Here is a 24,615-nt window from a genome sequence, read left to right as displayed (position 1 = left end):
GTTATATCATTTATCGGATTTTAAACCTTGATTCAATTATTGGTAAAGTGTGGTGAGTTCATATCTCATTTATTACTATAACGAAGTCACTTTACCACTCGTTATATTCTATGACTTTAAGACAAATTTGTGTTTTGTAAAGTGATATCTTTATTTAAATATTGTTTTCCTCGGTTAAACTGAAATCCATTTTCGCTTTAACATATTCTACTCTTTCTTGATCTTGAACTTGGTTTGGTTTATCTTCTGTTTGTATAATAGAATTGACTATCGTTAATGATAAAATTGATGTTACTCTGGTTGTATTATCTCAAATATTTTCAATTATTACTCTTCCAGTTTTGGTTCCACCTTCTACCGTTCATCCAACCTTCGTTCCACATAGACAAAAATCGGAAAGTTTAGTGGAGTTAACTTCAAAAGATGGCAATAAAGATGTTTTTATCTTGTAACCCAAAATTCGACGAAATTTCTAAATGGAGATGTTCCAGCCTTATAAAGAAGGGAAAATAATAGGGAATCCTTGATCTCGTTTAACGCTTGAAATATACTAAATTTGCATAGCCCCTTAAAATTCTCTAAGGAATCATGGAATTCTTTAGAGAAGAAATAAAGACGTCGATAACAAAAATTTCATCATTAGGAAATTCTTAGGCTACAAGATGGTAGATTCTAAAATGTTAATAAGTCAAGTACAAGAATTACAGGTTCTTCTCCATGACATTCACGTCAAGAACACATTTCAAAGTGAAACCTATCATGTGGTTGTAATTATTGAGAAACTTCTACCCATATAGAAGGACTTCAAGAATTATTTCAAGTACAAACATGAGGAGATGAACATTGAAGAATTCATAATCTAATTGAGGATTAAAGAAAACAACAAAAAGTCGGATAAGCGGATTAGAAGCCAAATACAACACAAAAGTAAGGTTGAAACACCTTATGAGTTATGGAAAGGTCGAAAACCTTCCTACAAATACTTAAAAGTGTGTGGGTACTTAGGTAAGGTACAAATAACTAAGCCTAAATAGGTTAAGATTGGACCTAAAACTATTGATTATATTTTCATTAGATATGCAAATAATAGGAGTGCATATCGATTTCTAGTTAATAAATCAGAAATATTCTATGTGCATGAAGGTATTATAATCTCAAGGAACACTGCATTCTTTGAAGACATTTCCTTGTAAAGAAATAGAAGTATGTTTACAAAAGTGAACATATGATACTGCAAAATGAAAATCATCAAGAAGATGAAAAAACAAGGTACTATAAAAGAGCAAAAATATCTAAGGTATTTGGCTGAATTTTCTAAAATATTTGCTAGAAAATGATTCAAGATCATTTATTGATGCTATATCTACTCTCCTTATTAGAAAGAAGTTATTAATAATGAAATTGATTCCATCACGCAGAACCATCCTTAGAAATTGGTTGATTTTCCACAAAAAAATGAAACTTTAGGTTGTAAATGGATCTTCAAAAAAAGTTTAAATCTGATGGATCAATTGAGAAATACGAGCCTAGATTGTAGCCAAATGATATAGACAAAAGAAAGGTCTTGACTTCTTCAATACAATTTACCTGTTACATTGATCACCTCTATTCAAGTATCGATTACAATTACAACATTATACAATCTTGAAATATATCAAATGGATATTAAGATTGCCATTTTGAATAGTGAATTGAAAGAAAGAAAAATATGGAACAATTTGAATGGTTTGTTGCTCCTAGACAAGAGAACTAGTGCGTAAATTTGTAAAGTCGTATGGATTAAAACAAGCACCTAAGCAATGTCATGAGAAATTTGACAAAATTGCGTTGTCAAATGGTTTTAAAATCAATGAATGCGATAAATGTGTCTACAAAAAACGCACATCAAATGAATATGTGATTGTATGTCTATATGTTGACAATATGTTAATTATGGGTAATAATTCGAAAGTTATTATTACAACCAAGAAAACATTGATAAAATATTTTGATATGAAAGATATAAGAATTGTTAATGCCATACTAAGGATTAAGATCTCTAAGACACTTGAATTTAACGATTTTCATATCTCAATTTCACTATGTTGGGGCTATATTTAGAAATTTAAGGCGTATGATGATAATTCGGCTAAAACACCATTAGACCTAAGTCTGCACTTGGCCAAAAATACCGGTGAGACAGCTTGATATATATTACTAACTACATGTATCCAGATATAGGTTATGGGATACGGTATATGTTGTCAACAATCTAAGCAAATTCACAAGTAATACAAGAAATGACCGCTGGAAGGCAATGATAAAGGTTCTTAAATATTTAAGACATACGATTAATTATAGATTACACAATTCTAGATATTTCGTGGTGTTAGAAGGATATACCGATACAAACTGAATATTCGACATAAGGAACTCAAAGTTTACAAGTGGTTATGTTTGTACCATTAGAGGTGGAGTTTTATCCTAAAAATCCTCTAAACTTACGTGTATAACTTGATTTATGATAGAATTCGAGTTTATTGATTTAGATAAAACTGGTGAAGAAGCATAGTTGCTTCATAATTTTCTTGAGGATATTCTGCATTGAAAAAGGTCAGTATCTACTATCAGCATACATTGTGGTAGTCAGTTAGCAATTGCAATGGCACAAAATAGTATGTATAATGATAAATTTCGACATATTCGTTAGAGACATAATACCATTAAATAACTAATTTTAAATGGTATGATTTTTGTTAACTATGTTAAATCGAAGGAAAATATAGTGGATGCTTTGACAAAAGGATTATACACATACTTAAATGATGAATGTTCTAGGTTGCAAAGTGTAGAAGGATAATTTATACTTTTAATGATCTCTATATCTTGGAAGAAAAGTATGATTTGATACCATAGGAGATCACTTATGTAAGTGTGAAGTGGGTCGCTTCGATGAGAGTTGATGCTTAAATTCTCTTAAAGCACTTATAAAACCAAGAGTTGTTCAGGGCTAAAATGAACATAACTATGTGAATTGAAGTTATTAGAGAAGTTATGATACCAGTACAATTGTTTAGATTTACATCGATGTCTGAATAGTTTAAGACATTATGTTCACGTTCGATTATATTCTATTAAGAAAAGTTTAAAGCTAAAAGCTACATTTACTGATGCCATATCTTTTCATTTGTACTATTTTTTTAGATTCTGTATTTCATATGTATATTGGTAATATCCATTGATGGGGAGGATTGTTGGAAAATAGTTGGAAAAGTTGATTGTATTAATTTTTGATCAAATATTTTGGATGGGTCTTGCTATTCAATTTTGTGAGAAATGGGGTGAACATATTCTACTCGTCAAGTAGATGAGTTTGGTAAATTTGAAAGTCTAAAACTATTTTTAAATGAATGAGAAATTAGTCAATGTTGTTAGCTTGAAAATCATGATTTTTTGAATTAAAATCGGGAAATTCAAAATCACATCGTCGCTCAAGCGGGCACCTCGCATTTAGTGAGTAGCTGTGTCCTCGCTGTGGGCGCTCGACCGGCATGTTGGACGGGTAGCTAGGTTAATGCTCGCGCATAAGGTTTGGGTCGTTGCATTATTTGAGAACCATCATAATTTGATCTCTTGAGGCACTCTATCAAATGATTCCTTGGATGGGATGTACTGCTATTACTAGATCTACTTAGTTTCTTCTTGCAATGGACACAAACAATATAGCATGTATCTGCCTTTTTAACTATCTTTTGAAGTGATTTCAAACCACGTAATCAATTTCTTTGCTTTCTTGGCAGGGATCTCAACAAAGATTTCCATGACCTGAAATTAACATTAGCATATTATCTGCATCAAGAAACGGCGAAGTTCAAAAGACAAAACTTTCATAAATAATGAAATATAAAATTGATTAAACAATCTTGGTAATAAACTATTGGAAAATAGTGCTCAATATGGGACTATTATGGCATATTTTTGAATGGGATCTGTTGACCTCCAAAAATGGCTCCTCCACGTGGCCAATTTATAGCTACTCCACGTATTCCTCCCTGCGAAATGAACAAATGGTCAGGCGCACACGGTCGAAACAGACGAGGGTGGTGGCGGCCGTATACACTTCGACGGTCAAGTCAGGTTTGGGTGGTCGGAACAGTGCCCTGGGGCTACACAAATCAATCAATAAAGGGGGAGGAAAATATATAAACTTGTTATGCAATGCTATGTATTGAGAGTTTCATTACCTTTGCCTCTTGCCAAACTTTGGGTATTTATAGGTGGTATGGACCGTGGGATGTGGAACACGTGTATACATCTGACGGTATGAAGCGTCTGCTCATAGGCGTCAATCAGCCGCGCTTGTAGAGTGGGCGGACAGTTTGTTTTCCCCCGAGTTGAATTGACATAAAGTTGATAAGTCACATCAAATAGCCTCATGGGGACATCAAATCAATTTAAACCCTAGATGCAGGACAAATCTTAAATTGGCGGCGGATCTTCTAATACTTCGGCAGATCAGTAGTAGGAATCGATGTATCACTTCGGAGAAGTGTCGGGAGGATCGGAGTGGTCCACTTGATCTTGGCTTCGGTGGTGAGATGACAGTTCGGTATCGAGGCTCGTACAATCGAGGCGTAACAGTGGTCCCCCAAATCCGGGAATGAATATTTATATTATACGTGGATTTGTTTTCCTGATCGGACCGCAGCGTGGGGGTAGCTGAAACTTTGTAAAGTATGGGAGGAAACGCAGCGGTCGAGGCGATGAGCCAATGGGGCCTTTGCGTCAGGTGCGTCCAAACTTTGTAAAATTTGAGGGACTCATCTCGCACCGATGCGTTGGTAGGAGAAGGTCGACGCGTGGGGAGATGGTTGAAACTTTGTAAAGCATGGGAGGAAACACAGTGACCGAGGCGATGAGCCAATGGGCCGTTCGCGTTGGGTGCGTCCAAGCTTTGTAAAGTTTGAGGGACTCATCTCGCACTGATGCGTTGACAGAAAAAGCTCGACGCATGGGGAGATGGCTGAAACTTTGTAAAGCATGGGAGGAAACACAGTGACCGAGGCGATGAGCCAATGGGGCGTTCGTGTCAGGTGCGTCCAAGCTTTGTAAAGTTGGAGGAGAAGCTCATCTGAGGCGACCCAAACGTCCAATGATTTGACAACTGTTGCGTGTTTCCAAGGTGACAGTTGGGTACCATGCCCATTCTCCTAAAAGGATGCTGCGGCTAGTAATTATTATTGACGGCTGTTTGTAACCGAGGTGACGCGTTTCAATTTAGCGTGAAATTCACAGCGACATCTTGGGCGTAGATCAAATCTGGCGTTTCATTTCAACGGCCGGGATTGAGGATGCGACGAACGGTTTAGATTGATCGTATTTGAATTCAACGGTGGAGATTGGACTTGTCTTTCCTATAAAAGGTGAACTTTGGGGGTTTATCAGAGTTTGCCAGACGAAAACCAAAATTTGCTCTCAAATTTCCGACGATTTTCGGCGTTTTGCAAGCAACTCCGGCGAGAGAGAATGATACTTCCGACGATCCTGCACCATTTCCGGCTAGGAAAAACTTCCAAACCAGTAAGTTTCAGCACCCATTTGGACTGTAAAAAATTTCTTAACGAATGGTCTCGGAAGGGAATTCTGGTTTGGGGAGGGGGTTGGAAATAGTGAGGGTGGACGAGCCCATTGTGGCGACCTCCTCAGAAATAGTTGGGGCAATAATGGGGGGGGAGAACATATGGAAGCGACCAGATAGCCCCCCGGATACTTCTGTGCATTGGCGGGCGTCGGACTACCCATCAAAATTGAGGGAGGCCGACCTGGGTAGACTTAGAACAGAATATAGGATCCCAGACAGTGTAGACTTGATTCTCCCCGGGTCGGAAGAGAGAGCCTGTTACCCAAGGCCGGGCTGTGTAGCCATTAGTGAGGCGATCCTTAGGGCCGGACTTAGGCTGCCTATCCACCCATTCTTTAGGTTGGTGCTTAGGTCTTATGGACTAGCCCCGACGCAACTCAACCCAAACTCCTGGAGCCAGATGGTGGGCTCCTGGATGTTGTGGAAAGAGGCGTCGTTAGGAGTGGAGATGCCCCTTTCCGTTTTCCAGACCCTCTATATACCCAAGGTTACTACCGGGGGAGATAAAACCCGAGGTTGGTACTACCTGACGTCATGGGGTTCCCATACTCCATTCGTGATCGATCTGCCGAGCTCCATCAAGGAATGAAAGAGCTCATGGTGCTGGGTAGCGGGGCGATGGGACACAATGGAGGGGGACCCCCTGGCACCTCTTACAGTCCCGGCAAAGTTTTCAACACTTAGTGAGTATAGTAGTTGCTCTTTTTGTTTCTCTTCGGTTCGTCTTGTGTTTAACAGTTATGTTTCCTTTCATAGGTTCCCTTTCTCGGTGCGAGCTATCAACAGAGGACTTTGACACTATCTGTGTCATTTATCAGCTGCCTCAGAAGAAGAGGTCCTACCACAGGCTGATCCGGAAGAACGTCCATTTCATCACTCACGACTTAATAGCGTCTCAAGGTAATAGGACCGAGGCCCATACTTTTTTATTCCGAACTCCCTAGACTTGTACTAATTCCTTATTCATTTCTTTGCAGATAACTTCAGCAAGAAGCTACCAGTACGCCTCGACTTCAAGACCATCCAGAAAATGATGGCTGAGGCACGGACGCTGAAGGCCTCCTCTTCTTCGTATAAGAAGCAAATGGAGGAGCTGGTGGAGGCCAGTAAGAGGCTTCGACCTCCGATGGAGGAGGAGGTTCAGGAGGACCCGGAGGCTGACCTCCGAAGGAAGGGCAAGAAGAGTGCTGCCCCTCCCAGACGCCCAACTGTGGCGAGGCTACCCCTAGTTTTGAGACAGACAACTATTCTCATGGGGGTGGCCCTCCCAGAGAGAAGCCCCGCTGCGGCAGAGCCTGTCGCTGCCCCGGACACAGCGCCCCTTACGGCCGTACCCATTGAACAAGTTTCGGGGCAGCAGAGGAGGAAAATGGCCCACTCCAGCAAAGAGGTTGATTTCCTTGGCACCAACCCAGAAGAGCCCGTAAGGGAGGTGCTGGAGGCTCTCCCTCCGAAAACAGCTGCGGTGGCGGTGGTCCACAGCAAATATTGGATTGAAGAGTGGAGGGACCACACCGCCTCCTGCACGGCTGAAGACTTGGTGGCGGCAAACAGCGCCTGCGTGGCCCGGGCACTAAGCACAAGTATCCAACTCGAGGGCTTGGTGAAGGATCTAAACTCCAAGAGGGAGGACCTCGCCAAGCACTTTGAGGAGGCGATGCACTATGGGGACGCTGTGCGAGCTGCCCAGGCCAAAGCTACCAAAGCAGAGGAAGGGAAGAGAGCTGCTGAGGTCCAGCTCGCTGCTTCACAGGCAGAGGTGGAGCGGCTGAAGAAAGAGCTCTACGAAGTGGAGTGCCAGGTGGCTGCGGTGACTCGGCGACTTGATCACTCTAACGAGCACCACAAGCTCGCCACCGATGCTCTGGAGGCCTCTAACAGAGAAGAGGCGGAGCTGAGGCAGCAGACAGAGGCCCAGTCAGTGGAGATCGCCTCTCTGAAGGAGGAATTAAAGTCTGTGGGGAAGGTGGCGGTTCAGAATTTTATTGATCACTTCGAAGACCATCCCCTTTACGACGACTCTGCCAACTTCTGGGCCTCGTGGAGTGCCCAAAGCCTACTAGGTCAGTTGAAGGAGGTGCATCCTACCCTGGACATCTCTCAACTGGAGGCAGAGTTTGGGGGACCCACTGGAGGTCGGCCTGATAAGGTTACTGAGGAGGCTCCAGAGGCCCAGGAGGCGGCCAGTGCTGAAATTCCTTCCACAGATTAGGGATTCCTTTTTATTTTGTAATGGCTTCGGCCCCCCATGTACTTTAATTTTGTGAAATGGAATGGAAAATTTTGTTAAATTTCTGTTAAGTCTTTTTGCTTCTGCTTCTTTGTATTCCTTTTGTTTTATACTTGTATGAATGACAAACGTTAGACTAATTGCCTCGTGACAACGATCAGTTAACAATTGTGAACTGGTCCCCTTAAGCAAACATAAGTCCAAACACTTAAGTGAGAAGGAAGTGATTCCTCACTTTAACTTCTTGATAATCTGAGGTCAGACCAATTGGGGAAACACGAGGAACCGCTTGTTCATCAGCTAATAAGTGACGATCGGATCACTCAAATGAACCTTCCGAAGAACTGAGGAAACTATTCCCTAGCTGATCCGGTTTGGAACTGAAAATTCATTACTAGGATAAATTTCACCACCCTTTACAAAGGCGATTCCATCACTTAATAAACTTTACAACCAAGGTCAGATCAGAACAACCGATTAGCTATGACAACTTAGGATCAGATCGGAACAGTCTTATCACTGGTAGTATTTTCTCAAGTGCTCGATGTTCCACTTGTGAGGTAGCATCCTTCCTGACATATCTTCGACCTCGAAGGTACCAGGTCGGGATTCCCCCCGAATGCGGTAAGGGCCTTCCCAGTTCGGGCCAAAAACTCCTGACCCGGTTGGTTTTGAAGATTGAAAAACTCTTTTGAGGACGAGGTCGCCCAAGCGGAGAGTTCTATTTCTGACCTTGGAGTTGTAAAAGCGGGTCATCTTACGATGATATTTCGCTAAGGTCATCTGGGAAGCGTCTCTCTTTTCTTCAAGGAGGTGTAGTTCACTTATGCGCGCCTCATCATTGCTGATCTCATGCCTAAGGGTGATGTGGAGTCGAGAAATCCTTATTTATGTCCAGTTCGTCGCATAAGTCTCGCATCTTCCTGTTGTCGAACTGCCGCCCATTATCAGAGACAATAGAGTGGGGGATGCCGAATCTGCAAATGACGCTCTTCCAAACGAACTTCGTTGTATTGGCCTCGGTGATTCGGGTAAGGGGTTCTGCCTCGACCCACTTAGTGAAGTAGTCGATGGCGACAATGGCAAAAGTTGCGCTTCCCCTATCTTTTGGTAGTGGACCAATGAAGTTGATGCCCCACTTGGCGAATGGCCAAGGGCTGGTCACTATAGAGAGGCTCTGAGCAGGCTGTCTTTGCACGTTCGAGAAGCACTGGCATTTGTCACATTTCCAGACAAATTGGCAAGCATCCCTCTTCAGGGTTGGCCAGAAGTAGCCCTGACGGAGAACCTTGTGTGCCAGAGCTGTTCCTCCGGAGTGATTTCTGTAGATCCCTTCATGTATCTCTCTGAGTATGTAGGTGGCCTCTTCGCCGCCCACACATCGAAGAAGGGGCGAAGCGAAGCCTCTCTTGTAAAGGGTTCCTTCTAGAAGGACGAAGTGTGCAGCCCTTCTTCTTAATTTTCTTGCCTCGCCTCTGGAAGCAGGCAGTGTTTGTTCCTTTAGGTACGCGATTATGGGCTGCATCCACAATGGGGTGCCTTCTATCCATAGTAACTCTTCGCCTTCGAAGGTGGAGGGCTTCGATAAGTGCTCAATGGGGACGATGTTTAGAAGCTCTGAGTTCATGCTGCTGGCTAACTTTGAGAGGGCATCTGCATGGGCATTTTCTAGACGGGGGACTTGAGTCGGTTCGAACCTTTTGAAATGGGGAATTATGTCCAGAACCAGCTTCAAGTACGCAAGCATGTTACCATCTTTGGCTGTGAAATCCCCATTTACCTGATTTACTACGAGCTGAGAATCACTGCTTGCTAGGAGCTTCCTGACCTGTATTTCCTTGGCGAGCCTTAGTCCTGCCAGAAGGGCCTCATATTCGGCCGCGTTGTTCGAGGCTCTGAAGCCGAATCTTACCGCACAATTTAGCAAAGGGCCTTCCGGGCTCTCTAGCACGATTCCCGCCCCCGCGCCAGCCTCTCCTGAAGACCCATCTACAAACAATTTCCATGTGGGGGGCTCGGTTGGTTCCATTAGGGCCTCCATTTCTGGGGCTTTGGTAAATTCGACCATAAAATCGGCAAGGGCCTGGCCCTTGATATCGTGTCTAGGTCGAAATGTGAGATCGAACTCGCTGAGCTCGATAGCCCATTTCAGCAGGCGTCCCGACACGTCCGTTTTCTGCATCACTTGCCTCAAAGGAAAATTGGTGAGGACTTGTATTGAGTGGGCTTGGAAATATGGCCTCAGCTTTCTCGAGGCTGTGATGAGTGCGAGTGCCAGTTTTTTCATGTCGGAGTAGCGTGTTTCAGTTGGGAGAAGTGCTTTGCTGATGTAATATACCGGCAATTGACGTTCATTTTCTTCCCTGGTTAGGACCGCGCTGACTGCCACATCTGAAACTGCTAGATACAGCAACAGAGATTCATCCGGATGGGGTTTCGACAGGAGGGGTGATTCACCGAGGTGTTTCTTTAGAGACTCGAAGGCTTCTTGGCACTCCGAAGTTCATTGGAATTTCTTTCCTTGCTTCAATACATTGAAGAAAGGCAAACTTTTATCAGTGGCTCTGGAGATGAAGCGGCTGAGTCAGCTATCCGGCCATTGAGACTTTGGACCTCCTTCGGTTTCTGAGGTGACCTCATTTCTAGTAAGGCCGCTACCTTTGCCGGATTTGCCTCAATTCCTCTCTGATTTACAATGTATCCCAAGAACTGACCTGATGCCACTCCGAAAGTGCACTTGAGGGGGTTCAGCTTCATGTTATACCTTCTGAGTATCTGAAAGGTTTGGTCAATGTGGCTCACGTGTTCGGCCGCCTGGAGGCTTTTGAGCAACATGTCGTCCACGTAGACCTCCATGGTTTTGCCAATGAGTTCCGCAAAACATCATGTTGACTAACCTCTGATATGTGGCCCCGGCATTTTTCAATCCGAAGGGTATAACTTTGTAGCAATACAGCCCCCTGTCCGTAATGAATGATGTAGCTTCCTCATCAGGCCGGAACATGGGTATCTGGTTGTACCCTGAGTACGCATCCATGAAAATCAGTAGTTCATGCCCAGCAGTGGAGTCCACCAGTTGATCAATTCTTGGAAGTGGGAAGCTGTCCTTGGGACATGCCTTATTCAGGTTTGTGAAGTCCACACAGACCCTCCATTTCCTGCTGGACTTTTTCACCAGAAACAGGTTGGATATCCACCTCGGATATATGGCCTCTCCGATGAAACCACTGCGATTAAGTTTACTTACTTCGTCTCTCAGCGCCTCGTACCGTTCCAGGTTTAGGGCGCGCCTCTTCTGTCTATGGGGGGTATAGGAGGGGTTGATGTTAAGGTGATGGCAACTAATCCTGGGATCTATTCCCACCATATCCTCATGTTTCCATGCGAAGACATCCAGGTTTTCTTTCAGGAATCGTATCATCTCAATTTTTGCTTCAGGCGATAATGACTTTCCTATGCACAAGACTTGATTGGGGTCTTCTGGATTGACTGGGAAAGTTTCCAGTTCTTCCATTGGGGTCGCATTTGGTTCATAATCGATTATTCGGGGGTCTAACTCATCAAGAGGGTGTCCTTGTTCAGGGGCCTCTTCCATTACGACATCTTCCTCTTGTTCAGAGGTATGCCCTTGTTCAGGGGCGTCGAGCATTTCCACGTCCGCACCGACTTTAGCGGGTACTTCGGCTAGAATTACATTGACAGTTCGGGGCTCAGATTTACGTAGCGAGTTTAGGTAGCATGCCCTAGAGCCCATCTGATCGCCCCGGACCGTTGCAATCTCACGTTCAGTTGGGAATTTCATGCACAGATAGTGAATGGACGTCACAACCCAAAGATCTTTTAGAGCAGGTCTGCCCAATACTCCATGATAAGCCGACCTGTGATCTACCACCAGAAATTCCATGAAATGCTGGGCGACCAGGGGGGCCGAACCCATCTCCATAGGCAGGGTAATCCGTCCTCGTGGGATGATGCTGTCCCCAGTGAATTCGAATAGTGGGTCGGTCATGGGGATTAACCCATGTTCAATTTGTATTTTGTCAAAAGTGGAGCCGAACAATATGTTCACGAAACTGCCGTTGTCAACGAGCATGCGTTTTAATCCGTTTCTAGCCACTACGGCCCTTACAACCAAAGCGTCGCAATGGAGATGGTGAACTCCCTCTGAGTCTTCCTGTGAGAAGGTGATTGGGGCCATCTTGTTTGCTGATTTTGATTCGTCGACAATGTAGGTGATCATCGGGGGATCCTTAGCTTCTTGTGTATAATTTCTCTGGGCATTCCTAGTGTTGCCAGCGACGTGGGGTCCCCCAATGATGGTATCGATTTCCCTGACGACCTGGCTTCCAGCGAATTGGGCTTGGTTCTCTTGCCTGGATTGGCCTCGGTTTCTTGATTCTCTTCTGTGAGGAGATTGTTCCTGGTGACCCCTTTCTCCCCTCCTCGGGGAGGTGGATCTGCGGGGGTGCTCGTTTCTGCTGGAAGTGTGGGGGTTGCTTCGATCAGGGCGCCGGTTGGCATCCCGACACTCGCTGGTGTCATGCCCGTATAGTTGATGGAAAGTACAAAATCTTGCTCCTGGCAAGGGCCTATTTGGCCTCTTTTTCTTCTTCTTGCTGTTGTCAGTCCTTCCAGATGGTCCTGCCTCAGCGGGTGCGTTATCATATGCCAACACCGGCACTGCGTTCAATGTGGCGGAAGCTAGGGCCTGTCCGGATGTGGGAGCTATGGTATGCCCTGCTTGGGTCCATTGCTGAGTAACAAGGTGCGCTGCGGGGCCTCGACCTACCTGCCTCTGTGGGGGAGGGAGTCCCTGCGCGGCACGGTTGCGATGATCAATCATTTCTTCACTAACAATTTCCACCCTCATCATCTCTACCAGCTCGTCGTATGTGGGGGGATTCTTGCTGCGCACGTCCCTCCAAAACAAAGTGTTCATGTTGAGACCACCTTTCAGGGCTGAAAGGGCTTCCCTGTCAGTGACCTGCTCGCAGTAAGTAATCTCGTCTATAAACCTGGCGAGATAGCTTTTCAGCATCTCTCCAGGGCCTGCCTCATGTCTTGCAGGCCTTGGATTGGCGCCTCTCCTTCCCTGCGTGAGAGATACTGGTTCAAAAATGCTTTCTTCAAGTCCGGCCAACTTCTGATGCTTAGGGGAGGAAGCCTACTGTACCACACCTCGGCGGCTCCGCCTAGTGTCAAATGGAAGGCTCTGCACTTTAGAGCAGGTGAGGCTCCCCTAAGACTCATTTGTGTCATATACTTTGTGAGGTGCTTCTCCGGATCCCCTTTTCCCTCATACTTGGGGATCTTAGGGGGTGTGAAGTTAGTTGGCATTGGGAAGCTTCGGATTTCCCTTGAGAAAGGGAGGTTATCGTCATCGTCGTCAATCTCATAAGATCGACAAGACCTCTCTGATCCTTCATCATCTTGGATGTCTTGGGGTGGAGGAGGTGCTTTTCCCCGGCTCCCCCAATCGACTAACTTTCTCCTCTCCCTCCTATTTTTAGGAGGAGGGGGAACATGCTCTTCTTCGTGGTCTGACCGGACCTATCCTCTGGAAGGGCGGACCCTATTGCTAGGATCGTTCCCTATCCGGTCGAAGACGCTCACTGACCTCTGGTCATCGTATTCTGGAGGAAAGTTGTCCCCCAAGAGTGGTTCTGATGGGTGACTCTCCTGCACATAAGATGTCGCTTCGGTGTTCCCCTCTCTTTCGAGAGGACGTTCTGTGTGCCTGCTCATGTGGCCTCGAGAGTGAGACAAAGGGATTTCCTGTACCGGATAAGATCCTTGGGGCTCTGGTGTCCTTGGGCTTGCATGAGAAGTTCCCGCATCGCCATATTCTGAGCTGCTATGTCTCTTATACCCGCTGCTATCTGGGCCATTCCTTCAGTGAGTATGGCTGTTCTTTCGCCTCGTCGACGCCGGTGATGCGGTCTCTGATGAGTAACATTGTTATGGAGTACCTCTTCTTCAGAGGCCTCTCTCATGGGATTGTCTTCACGGCTGTAGCTCATCCTACCTCTTCTTTCAAGGGTAGTAAGAACTTGGATTGTAATCCGACTTTTGTTCTTTTTCAAGAATGCCCCCTTCTCAGGGTCAGTCGCCGATTTTCCGGTGTCTTCACCGATGGGAAATGTAAAACTTCAAATGGGGAATGAGTTTCCCACAGACGGCGCCAGACTGTTAACCTCCAAAAATGGCTCCTCCACGTGGCCAACTTATAGCTACTCCACGTATTCCTCCCTGCGAAATGAACAAATGGTCAGGCGCACACGGCCGGAACCGACGAGGGTGGTGGCGGCCGTATACACTCCGACGGTCAAGTCAGGTTTGGGTGGTCCGAACAGTGCCCTGGGGCTACACAAATCAATCAATAAAGGGGGAGGAGAATATATAAACTTGTTATGCAATGCTATGTATTGAGAGTTTCATTATCTTTGCCTCTTGCCAAACTTTGGATATTTATAGGTGGTATGGACCGTGGGATGTGGAACACGTGTATACATCTGACGGTATGAAGCGTCTGCTCATAGGCGTCAATAAGCCGCGCTTGTAGAGTGGGTAGACAGTTTGTTTTCCCCCGAGTTGAATTGACATAAAGTTGATAAGTCACATCAAATAGTCTCATGGGGACGTCAAATCAATTTAAACCCTAGATGCAGGACAAATCTTAAATTGACGGCGGATCTTCTAATATTTCGGCAGATCAGTAGTAGGAATCGATGTATCACTTCGGAGAAGCGTCGAGAGGGTCGGAGTGGTCCACTTGATCTTGGCTTCGGTGGTGAGATGACAGTTCGGTATCGAGGCTCGTACAATCGAGGCGTAACAGGATCCATTCCTTTCTTTTGAAATAACACATGTGATTCGTGTTCCCCTTCATGAGAACATCGAAATTATATATTAACTTGTCAAAAATAATAATCGCATCGACAAGAAATTAAAGTTCAAAGTGAACCCATATAAAGTACTTACATCATCTTGTGGCCATGCAACACATAAGTAAACGAGATAAAAATCCAGTGTAGTTGGTAGTCAAAGGAGCAACCTAAGAGGGCCAAACAAAGTATAAAATAGAACATTTTCGGTATTAAGTCCTTGTTTGGTTTAGATAAAAGAATCAGATTTTTAGTAGATTTTAATAAAAGTTGATAAAATGTATGGTTAAGAAAATGGCGGATCACATAAACGTGCAGGTTAAATTAATTATGACTTTAACGTATATTTTAATAAACTTTTTAAACTGACCAAACATGTGCTAAGTTTAAATCTGTGCTTTTGTATGTCGAATATGAGTATCTAAATTTTATGTTGAGTATTTGTTCTCAAATATATCGTGTTTGATTTGAACCATTTGAGAACCATCGATAGCTTGATGATGATGGATGTACCATATGCTTGTGATAACAAACACCCATGATTTGCATAAAAGATAAGTATATACCCTTTGAAATCGTGTGGTCAATGAATTAAATTTTTTGAGTTAATGCCTGTTTTTATTAATTGTCAATTTGAATAGGGATATAAGCAATATTACTTCAAAAGCATGTCGAATAATTTAAGATCACACGACATTTTACTTGAATGATATTGTGATTAACTCGGTGATACGTGAGTTCTAGCATTTTAATCAATTCAAACATTTCCAAATGATTTGTAATATCTTACTTTTTATTTTGATTTATTCGAGTCTAGTTTAGAAACTCTCAAAAATTGATTTTTCAAATAAAGTTAAGATAAGTATCATTTAACCAATAAGTTAAATGGTCCTCGTGGAAATTATATTCAATTTAATAACTTTTCTACTTATTCAATAATAGATACTTTCACTCATAATGCCATATCATAGTTTAAATTTAGCCCTGTTGTATAGATGCTACCCTTTAAATTTATGGCACTAGTAGTTAGCGACTATGAATTTAATTTAAAAAGTACGAAGGACCTAGACACTATGAAAAAGATTTAAGTGCTTGCCTGGTATAGTTTTAAATGTTAATAAAAAGTTGATGTAACACAATTCTTAATTTTTTAATCACATATTTTATCAGCATTTATCAAACAATCTCTAATCTTTAGCCCATATTCAGTACAGTTTCTAGGGATGGACAAAATGTCCAGACTAAATCAAAATCAAACCAAACCAAGCAGTTCGATTTGATTCTACAATTTTATTTTTAATGATTTTTGTTATTTGAACTGAGAACCATTTGGTTTCTATTTTGGTTCGGTTCTAATTCTAGAATCAAGAGCCAGAACTAGAACTAAAGTTAATTTTTAATTTTATATTTTTATATATATTAATTAGTGGCGATCCTAGTTTTGTATTCATTAGAGACAGCCCATTAATTGCGTACATTTTAATCTTGTAATCATTTGAATTATTTTCCTTTTAACTCCTTTTCAATTTACACAACACTACAACATGATGACACTGAATTTCATCACGTCAGTGAAGAAGACTTCAAGATCGAAAAAAGAATTGGTCAGTAACTTAAAAAGCCTTTACACTAATTATTCATCTTGATTGTTTGATGAATTATTTGTGTTCTTTATTGGGGGTGGGCGTGGGTCGATTCGGTTCAGTTCTAAAGAGAATCGAACCAAATCAAAATTTTCGGGTATTTAGTAAATGGAACCGTCGGGTCCAAATATAATTGTGGAACCGTTCGGGTTCGGTTCCATTCGGTTCTGTACTATAATTAAATTTTTTAACATTTATAACAACATTATATAAATACAACTAATGACATATTCAATGGTTTTGAAATGTCAGAGACTCGTAGACTACCTTATTCAAATGATCGCTACGGTTAAAATTTCGGTTGGCGGAGGTCACAACGTCGGTCGACGATTGTATAGGTTTTGGAATGTCAGCGCGGCTGCGAAAGTCGAGACAACGTTATGCACTTTAGTGTAGGTGTTTAGGGTTATTTAGTAGGTTGAATCTTGTTGGGCTAAGAAATGAGACAATAAAAGGGGTAATTGGGCAAAAAATTAAAAAATTAGAAATGAAACAAATTATTGGGGCAAAAATTTGGATTTAAAAATTGTTAGTTTGTTAATTTGTTTAGAAAAAATTAAAATTAAAATAATTTGATTTATTCAATATAAAAAAAATTAGAAAGATTCGGTTCTTATTCGGTTCTTCGGTTCTTGGTCTAGAACCGAGAACCGAACCGTACCCGTCGGTTCTCAATTCAGATACCCATTCGGGTATTTAATTTCACAAGAACCGTCGGATTCGGGTCCGGTTCGAGAGATTTGTCCAGCCCTATTCTTCACAAATAGAGGAAAATTCATAAAACATGAACATAGTATTAAATGATTAATGGTTGCCTATAAAAGTGGATTGTAAAAATTTTGCGTAATTCACCATTTGTTATGGGGCTGTACCTTCAAAATTGCTGTAGTTAATTTCGTGATTCATTGTTATTACTTATTAAGCTCCCGTTTGAGCCACATTATGGTAAAAATGAGAATGAAAAATATAGTCGTTATGTGGCTTACACAAAAGATAAAAGTCAAATATAGTGATTTAATGTGATAAATAACGATCATATTTTTCATTTTAATAAAGAAATAAAAGGGCTCAAACAGGCCTAAACAATCTTTATATGAAAATGGAAATTAATATGTATATTCAAATTATGGCTATATTTGTTTGTTAGTCTGGACTTTGTGACCTTCATGATTGATAATATGAAATTGTTGAATGTTTGATTTTTTACTTTTTTTCATTTAGGTATATACCACTAACTTGATAAGGTGCAAGTCTGAAATTTAAAAAATGAAATTAGAACAAAACCAAATCAAACCAAAACTAAATGGTTAGGTTTCGATTTGGTTCCATATTTTGAAAAAAAAAAAAAAAAAAAATTGATTCCATCATTAAAAAAAATCATTAGTTCGTGCTTTGGTTCAATTATCTTAGAACCAGGGAACCAAAACAAATGGAACTATGAGCATGTTTGGTAGAGATTTTAATTCAATTAACATCAATTTTTTGACCTTTTTTTCATTATTTCAACCGTCATTTTTGAATTATTCTCTCACAAATAGGACCCACTTTATCTCTAATGGTCAAAAAATCAATTAACAAAATTCCTACCAAACAAGCACTACTCTTTAAATAAAATAATTTTGCCTGTGAATTCATATTTTTCCCTATTTTTAACTACAGATTATTCAAAACAAAATATTTCTCACAAAATCTATTCGATAAAGTAAAATATATATATGCACACACACACTTCAAACGCTTCCTTAGATTTCTAGCTTTAAATTACAGTACATCGACTAAAGCAATTGACATATATGTCCTTTTCCCTCTATTCAAAAACCGAAAAAGAAATTTATAAGATTTTTTTTTTTGGGGGAAAAATAGGGAAAAAATATTTATAAGATTAAGCCTATATATTTGGCTCATGTTTATGAACTGTTAATTATAAATATTTAAGTCATTTTTTATTTACACATTTTGAAAAATTTATAATGTTATCAATTTTTTAATCACTTCTTTCATCATGTATATAATTTAAATCGTTTATAAATACTTCTTAAACATGCTTGCCTAAAATACAAGTTAATTTCATTCATACATTTCAAGAAAATCATAAATAAGTTTCACTTATTTAGTATTTATTTTTATCTATTTATAATTTGAGCTGTTTATAAACACTTCTCATGCCTTTGTTTCCCTCATGTTCATAAATATTTAAAAAATATTTATAAACAATTTAAATTATAAATAGATAGAAGTTAGCGAAAATAAATATAAAAAATCTATGAACAATTTATGAACCTAGTCAAACGAGTCATCTGAACGAGTTGACTCAATAAGGACTCATGCATAACTCGTGGCTAACCGCCTTTCTAAATATCTTCATTGAGCCACGCTGTCAGTTTAAAACCCTCTCATCCCCGTGGGATTCGCTATTCTGCTATCCATAGATTTAACAGTATCACCTACTTGGAAGATCGAGATTGGAGGTGTATTGAGGTAGGATGAAGATTCAGTGCAACGCTTGTGAGGTAGCGGAGGCGGTTATACTGTGCTGCGCCGACGAGGCGGCGCTGTGCCGGGATTGTGATCAGAAAGTGCATGCCGCCAACAAGCTCGCCAGCAAGCACCAGAGGGTTCTTCTCACTAACTCCGCCAATCAGATGCCCAAGTGTGACATCTGTCAGGTATTTGATGTTTGAGCTCAGTATTACTGTTTCGTATTTTCTGCTTGAGTTTTTTCTTTTACTGGGTTTGAAGTTTGATAATTCTTGGATGGTATCTTCTACGGGAAATTGAAAAATGATTGATCAGGGGGAGAATTTTTTATTTTTTTATAAATTATGCTGATACATATATAAAAAATATATTTCATGATCTTTTTATTTTTATTTATTTATTTATACCTTGAAAAATAACTGGGCTTGAGGCTACTCCCTTCTTCCGGCGCTTGATAGGTTTCTTGAACACTGATGTATTATAATTTTGAATGTGCTTTTCGACTCACCGAATTGATGATTCCTGGGGTATTATTATTATTATTATTATTTTTTTTTTTTCAGTTTCATTCTTTATAAAAGAATTATTTTAAATTCATGTATTCTGTTACTTGTAAATAAAAATACAGTAACTACAAATTTTATTTATAAGTAAAAAAATTACTTTATATTTAAAAAGTCTACTTATCAGTAGAAATTATTTATAAAAATTCACTTTTGTGTAAAAAAAATTATGTATAAAGTAAAATATATTATTAAAAAGATAAAATTTTACTTAAGTATAAAAAAAAAATTTATAAATAAAAAAATCCTTATATGTAAAAATTACTTAAAAATTACGAAATTAGCCCTCGTTTGGCCCCCATTCTTGTCAAATTTTAATGGTTGGAATAGTATTTTTTTTAAAAAATATGTGGTTAAAAAAGAATGAAAAAGTTTTTGATTTGCGTATAATATTATTTTATGGAAGATTGTGTGGTAGAAAATAAGAGGGAGAAAAAGAATGAGAATGAGGACCAAACGGGAATATAAATTTTACTGATAAATAAAAAATTACTTTTAACTTAAAAATTCAATTACAAATAAATATTTAGTTAAAATTAACTTATATATGAAAATATTACTTATAATTAAAATATACCTTATAAGTTAAAAAAAAATTTACTTTACAAGAAAATTATATATATATATATATATATATATATAGTTTTATTCTTTTAACAAAATTTTAAGAATTAGTTGAATTGTTATAAAACCCGCTTCTAAAATTCACTAAAAACTGGATCTCCTATAATCCCCAAAATCGGTAACTTAAAAAAGCTCCATAATGGTACCCAATTTGAGCTTTCAATTATTTTTACTGGATACTGGATGTGCGAACGTTCAATTTGAGCTTCACCACCTTAATCTTGTTCACTTGTGGTAATTTTTTAGACAGATCCCATAAGTCTCTTTTACCTTGTTAAGGATTTGATATCCTTCATACATTTGTGCAGGAAACATTTGGTTATTTCTTTTGCCTTGAGGATCGAGCTTTACTGTGCAGGAAGTGTGATGTTGCTATACACACAGCAAACTCCTTGGTGTCTGCTCACAATAGATTTTTACTTACTGGCGTTAAAGTAGGACTTGAAGCTACAGAACCTGGTCCATCTGTGTCTTTGGGGAAGTCCCTCTGTAATGAGAAAACCTCAGAAACAGAGAGACGGACAACCCCTGCTGCATCAACTGGTCAGTATGTCAAAGCTTTACCTCTCCAAACCAATGGTGGTGAGGGTTTTGTATGGTCAAAGTTGTCTACTGCTGGCGGTTCAGCAACTGAAGTTTCGCAATGGCAGTTAGATGATTTTATTGGTTTTGGTGATTACACTCAGAACTATAATTTCATGGATAATGTCTCATCCAAGGTATGATTTGAGTTGTAAATTCCATCAATTTATGCTTGTTGCCTTCTAATTTTTCATTGGCCTTTGATTTTATCTTACAAATATTCCAGAAACACGAAATGCACGTCCTTTCAAGCCATCATTGAAAGAGATTCGAACTTTCAATAGAATTAACCCATAAAATGGATTAGCAATCAAAAGCTTTAGTCCACTCAGCCATCTCCTATGTTGGAAAAATTAATTGCTTCATTACGCTTACACATAATGTTACTTTTCCACCATTTCTTCAAAAGACCTTGCTGTCCAGTGCTGCTTGGCAGCAAGCGCTTGACTTACCCTGAAAACCATTCTAGATACATGCAGATGTCCTCCATCTCGGTCGAATTACTTCCCATTTCACCAGGGCTCTTCAAGCTCCCCACCCATTGACTCAACCTCTCTCTATAAAAAAATCACAAATTAGTCGTACTAGGACATTCGATTTTTCCATCATATGGGTATATATACAAATATTGAATTTCCTTCATTAAAGAAGGGGCTGAACTAGCCTACAGAAATAGCAAAATGAAAAGAAACGAATGTCTGTGTGAAACAATTTCAAGATATGGTTGAAGTCCTCTCTCTCCATCCCGCTTCCCTACCAAAAGGGAAAAGAAAAAAGAAAATGCATGCAACCCTTCCCTGTGGATTTGTGCCCATGCACTTGCACACGTGTTGTTGAATTTCATATGAAGCTGCATTTACTTGTAATTTCATGAGTTTGATTTTCAGCTCGAGGTAGGTCTGGAAAGTGGAAATTTTAATTTAGCTTGTGTATATGGTTTGATTTTTTAAGTATCACTTCTGCAAGTTAGTGATGGAGCTGGTCTGCGTAAGGATTTTGATCGGTGATAGTTAGATAGTTTTGTCCAGTGTAGGCTTGTTTGGCACTAAATCTTGATGCTGGGGTAGGAAGACCGAGATAAATTATCAGCTGAATATGCAGACAATTAATTTTTTGACAAGACCACCATTCAAATTTGAGATATGGGGTTGGTAAAATACTTTTTGAGTTGAAGTAAGAGTGGGGAATGATCCACCAATAATTGTAACAAATTATTGATGTACTGCTGATTTATTGGCATATTCCCTTCGGTGGAACAATATTTTCTATACTGGATCAAGTTTTGAAGCAGCATTAAATACTCAATTGCAATTGTTTTGTGAATTTGATCTTGAAATGGCGGTAGCATGGCACCAACCTTAATTTGCGTTCTGTCCTAATAATCCTCTCAGGCGGATAGCGGGAAGCAAGGATCAGATCGCTCCTCAAGTTTTCAACCCGCAGTTGGAGACTTGGATGATGATGAGTGTTTAGGACAGGCACCAGATTCATTTTTTATGGTGCCACAGGTCCATTCTCCACCTACATTATCGGGGCTTTCCTGGTCTAAAAACTACCGGAATCCATCTGATTCTGCTGTATTTGTGCCTGATGTAAGCTCTTCTCCCTTGCGAAGCTTCCAACACTATCCTCAACTGCATTCTACGAACTCAAAACGGAGAAGGCAATTCTGATACATGCTCCAAGCTTTTACCCTGGATGTAAGAGGATCACTTCACATTACCTGCGCAATGGATAAGGTACATGCCGTGCTATTAGCCTAAAGGTTTCATGTTTATCGAGCTTGATTTGTTTTAGCTGTTAGCTGTGGGGGGAACATTTACTTCTCGCTTGTTTGTAGGTTTGTTTTATTAACTAGCGTTCCATTGTCATTTCTCTTGTATGAAGGTTTGTTTAGTTGTGCTAGTGTTCCACAGTCATCAAAACGAAGCAAATGATGTAGTTTTTCTTGGTTTTTGATATTTAAAGTTGGATGAAAAAGTTATTTTATTGTGAATTCTTCTTAATATGCATTTCTAAATTAACCGTAACCGAATCATCTTTTTCAATTTGTTGTCAACTCGACTGGAGAGTGTACCGAAGATTATCATCTTATGATGGAAATGTAACCTTTTGTTGCTTGTATGGGACATACTACACTAGAGCAGAACAAAAGAAAAGTTTGAGGTTTCAAGTTATGGAATTTACAGACGAATATATCAAAGTTACCAATTTTTCTGTCTGGAACAGCGTCTCAAATTCGCGATGAGGGAAAATGGAGAATCTGAGAGTGAGTGGCATATCTGTAGCCTTTGCTCTTCCCTTTTCCTTAAAATCAACATTTATGGATTCTTCAGCATTGAAAACCATGATTTCATGGACTTGCAGCAAGGAGATTGTGTTAGCAGACTAATTTTGTAAACTATGCATGCAAGTTTTGGAGAAATATTTGCTGCATAAGGACTGCTAAATGCTTCCACAGATATGTTGATTGTAAGTATTATACCCTAAGTCCAATCAATTTTGGACATAAATATTTTTGATATATAATTAATGCAATTTAATGGCAGATCTATTATTTAATTAGTAGACAATTAAATAAATAATAGAGTCCGTCGATTCAAATCTTCGTAATTTGTTAATCACAAGGAGTTTTGATTGTGAGATACAAGTTACATTTGATTGAATCTTAAATTGTCCGTGGTTATAAGTAATAATGAGATACGAATATCGTTATTAAGAATAGATCATCATGTGTGGCATTTCTTACTTATGAAGTAAGTAGCTAATCTCACAAGTTAAAGTGTGATGACACTTAAATGAATACGTAGATGTTTTGTTATAAAACAAAATATTGGAGACCGGTCGAGAGATTCCACATGGATGACTATTTGAGTGTCAGTGGTTAATCTCTAACGTTCGATAGTGGAATTGGTCCTTTTGACTTGAGGTCGTTATAATACTTTATATGAGGACGGTCATGCTTTGACGGTATTGGATGTTGCTCTCTCAATGGCTGCTAATACGGCATCGTTCGGGTATGTCAATAATCATATGAAGGTTGTGAATGATCAATAGAGGATTCGTCACTCTTAGATAGTAAGAGATTATGATCTGCGTTTCATTCAATTAAGTCGATATCGAAATCCTTGGCCAATGTGTACTCGTAAGTCGAAAAGAAGTTTTCGACTTATATTGACTGAATAGTGGAGTGAAAGATATGATCGATAATCGAGATTGACATACTTTCATATCTCGTAATTGATCGGATCATATTGACGAAGGGATTATAGTTTCACGGTAAATGAACGAGTTTGGTTTTGTCATACCACATGACATTTCCTGTCACATGTATTGTCACGACACATTGATAGATGTCAATTTGGGACGGCGAGTGTGAATTGATGATAAATTAAAAAGGTGTTTTAATTTATCAATTTTGATTAGATCAAAATAATATTTCACATCGTTAGATATCGTGACTAGGAACCTGATGGGTCGCACACAAAAGAGAATTGGAAGATTGTAATTTGTCAATTAATTAATTTAACAATCGTTGAATAAATTAATTAATTGGTTTGGTTATTTATAGGTCCGAGTTAGTTAATTGGATTAATTAATTCACGGACTGGATTAATTAAATGGATTAATTAAATATTGGACCGGATCAGGTTAGGCCCATTTGAGCTTATATAAATACATGGCTAGAGTTTTCAATTCATATGTGTTTTTTCTCATAATTATTCTTGCTAGTACAAGAGGAGAAAATCATGATAGCTACAATCTTGTTCTCTGTGTGGATCACTGTTGGAGGCTGGACAATTGGACAGCTATGGGTGGCGAATCAAGATTGTTGGAACGAAAAGAATAACAAAGAAGTTTGCAGATCTGGAAAAAGTACAATCTTATCACAATTTTTATCTAAACACAAAGGCGATTCTTAGTGGGAATCGAAAATTGTTTTAATTTTCGCTGCGCATGTTAAGTAGATTCTTAACAGTGATATCAAAGC

At 39.9% G+C, this 24,615-nt stretch overlaps 2 protein-coding genes across 2 annotated transcripts; one reads left to right on the top strand and one right to left on the bottom strand.

The window, feature by feature from the left end:
- Window positions 1-8,366: 8,366 nt before the first annotated feature.
- Window positions 8,367-10,685, bottom strand: LOC111370170. The gene is made up of 4 exons (XM_022991865.1): window positions 10,509-10,685; window positions 9,154-10,344; window positions 8,990-9,060; window positions 8,367-8,706 (listed from the first exon to the last, which is right to left on the bottom strand). Exons 1-4 carry the CDS (start codon window positions 10,683-10,685, stop codon window positions 8,367-8,369), a joined length of 1,779 nt encoding a protein of 592 aa, XP_022847633.1.
- Window positions 10,686-18,751: 8,066 nt separating this feature from the next.
- Window positions 18,752-22,620, top strand: LOC111370857 (B-box zinc finger protein 22-like). Its single transcript, XM_022992753.1, has 3 exons — window positions 18,752-19,043; window positions 20,351-20,761; window positions 22,016-22,620. The coding sequence occupies exons 1-3, from the start codon at window positions 18,861-18,863 to the stop codon at window positions 22,295-22,297; spliced, it is 876 nt and encodes a 291-aa protein (XP_022848521.1). The 5' UTR covers window positions 18,752-18,860; the 3' UTR covers window positions 22,298-22,620.
- The last annotated feature ends 1,995 nt before the right edge of the window (window positions 22,621-24,615 follow it).

Source organism: Olea europaea, chromosome 21 (assembly GCF_002742605.1).
Source record: "Olea europaea var. sylvestris chromosome 21, O_europaea_v1, whole genome shotgun sequence".
In the NCBI taxonomy this organism is placed as follows: domain Eukaryota; kingdom Viridiplantae; phylum Streptophyta; class Magnoliopsida; order Lamiales; family Oleaceae; genus Olea; species Olea europaea.
Note: the sequence above shows the minus strand (reverse complement) of the source record. Positions and strands in the feature narration are given on the sequence as shown.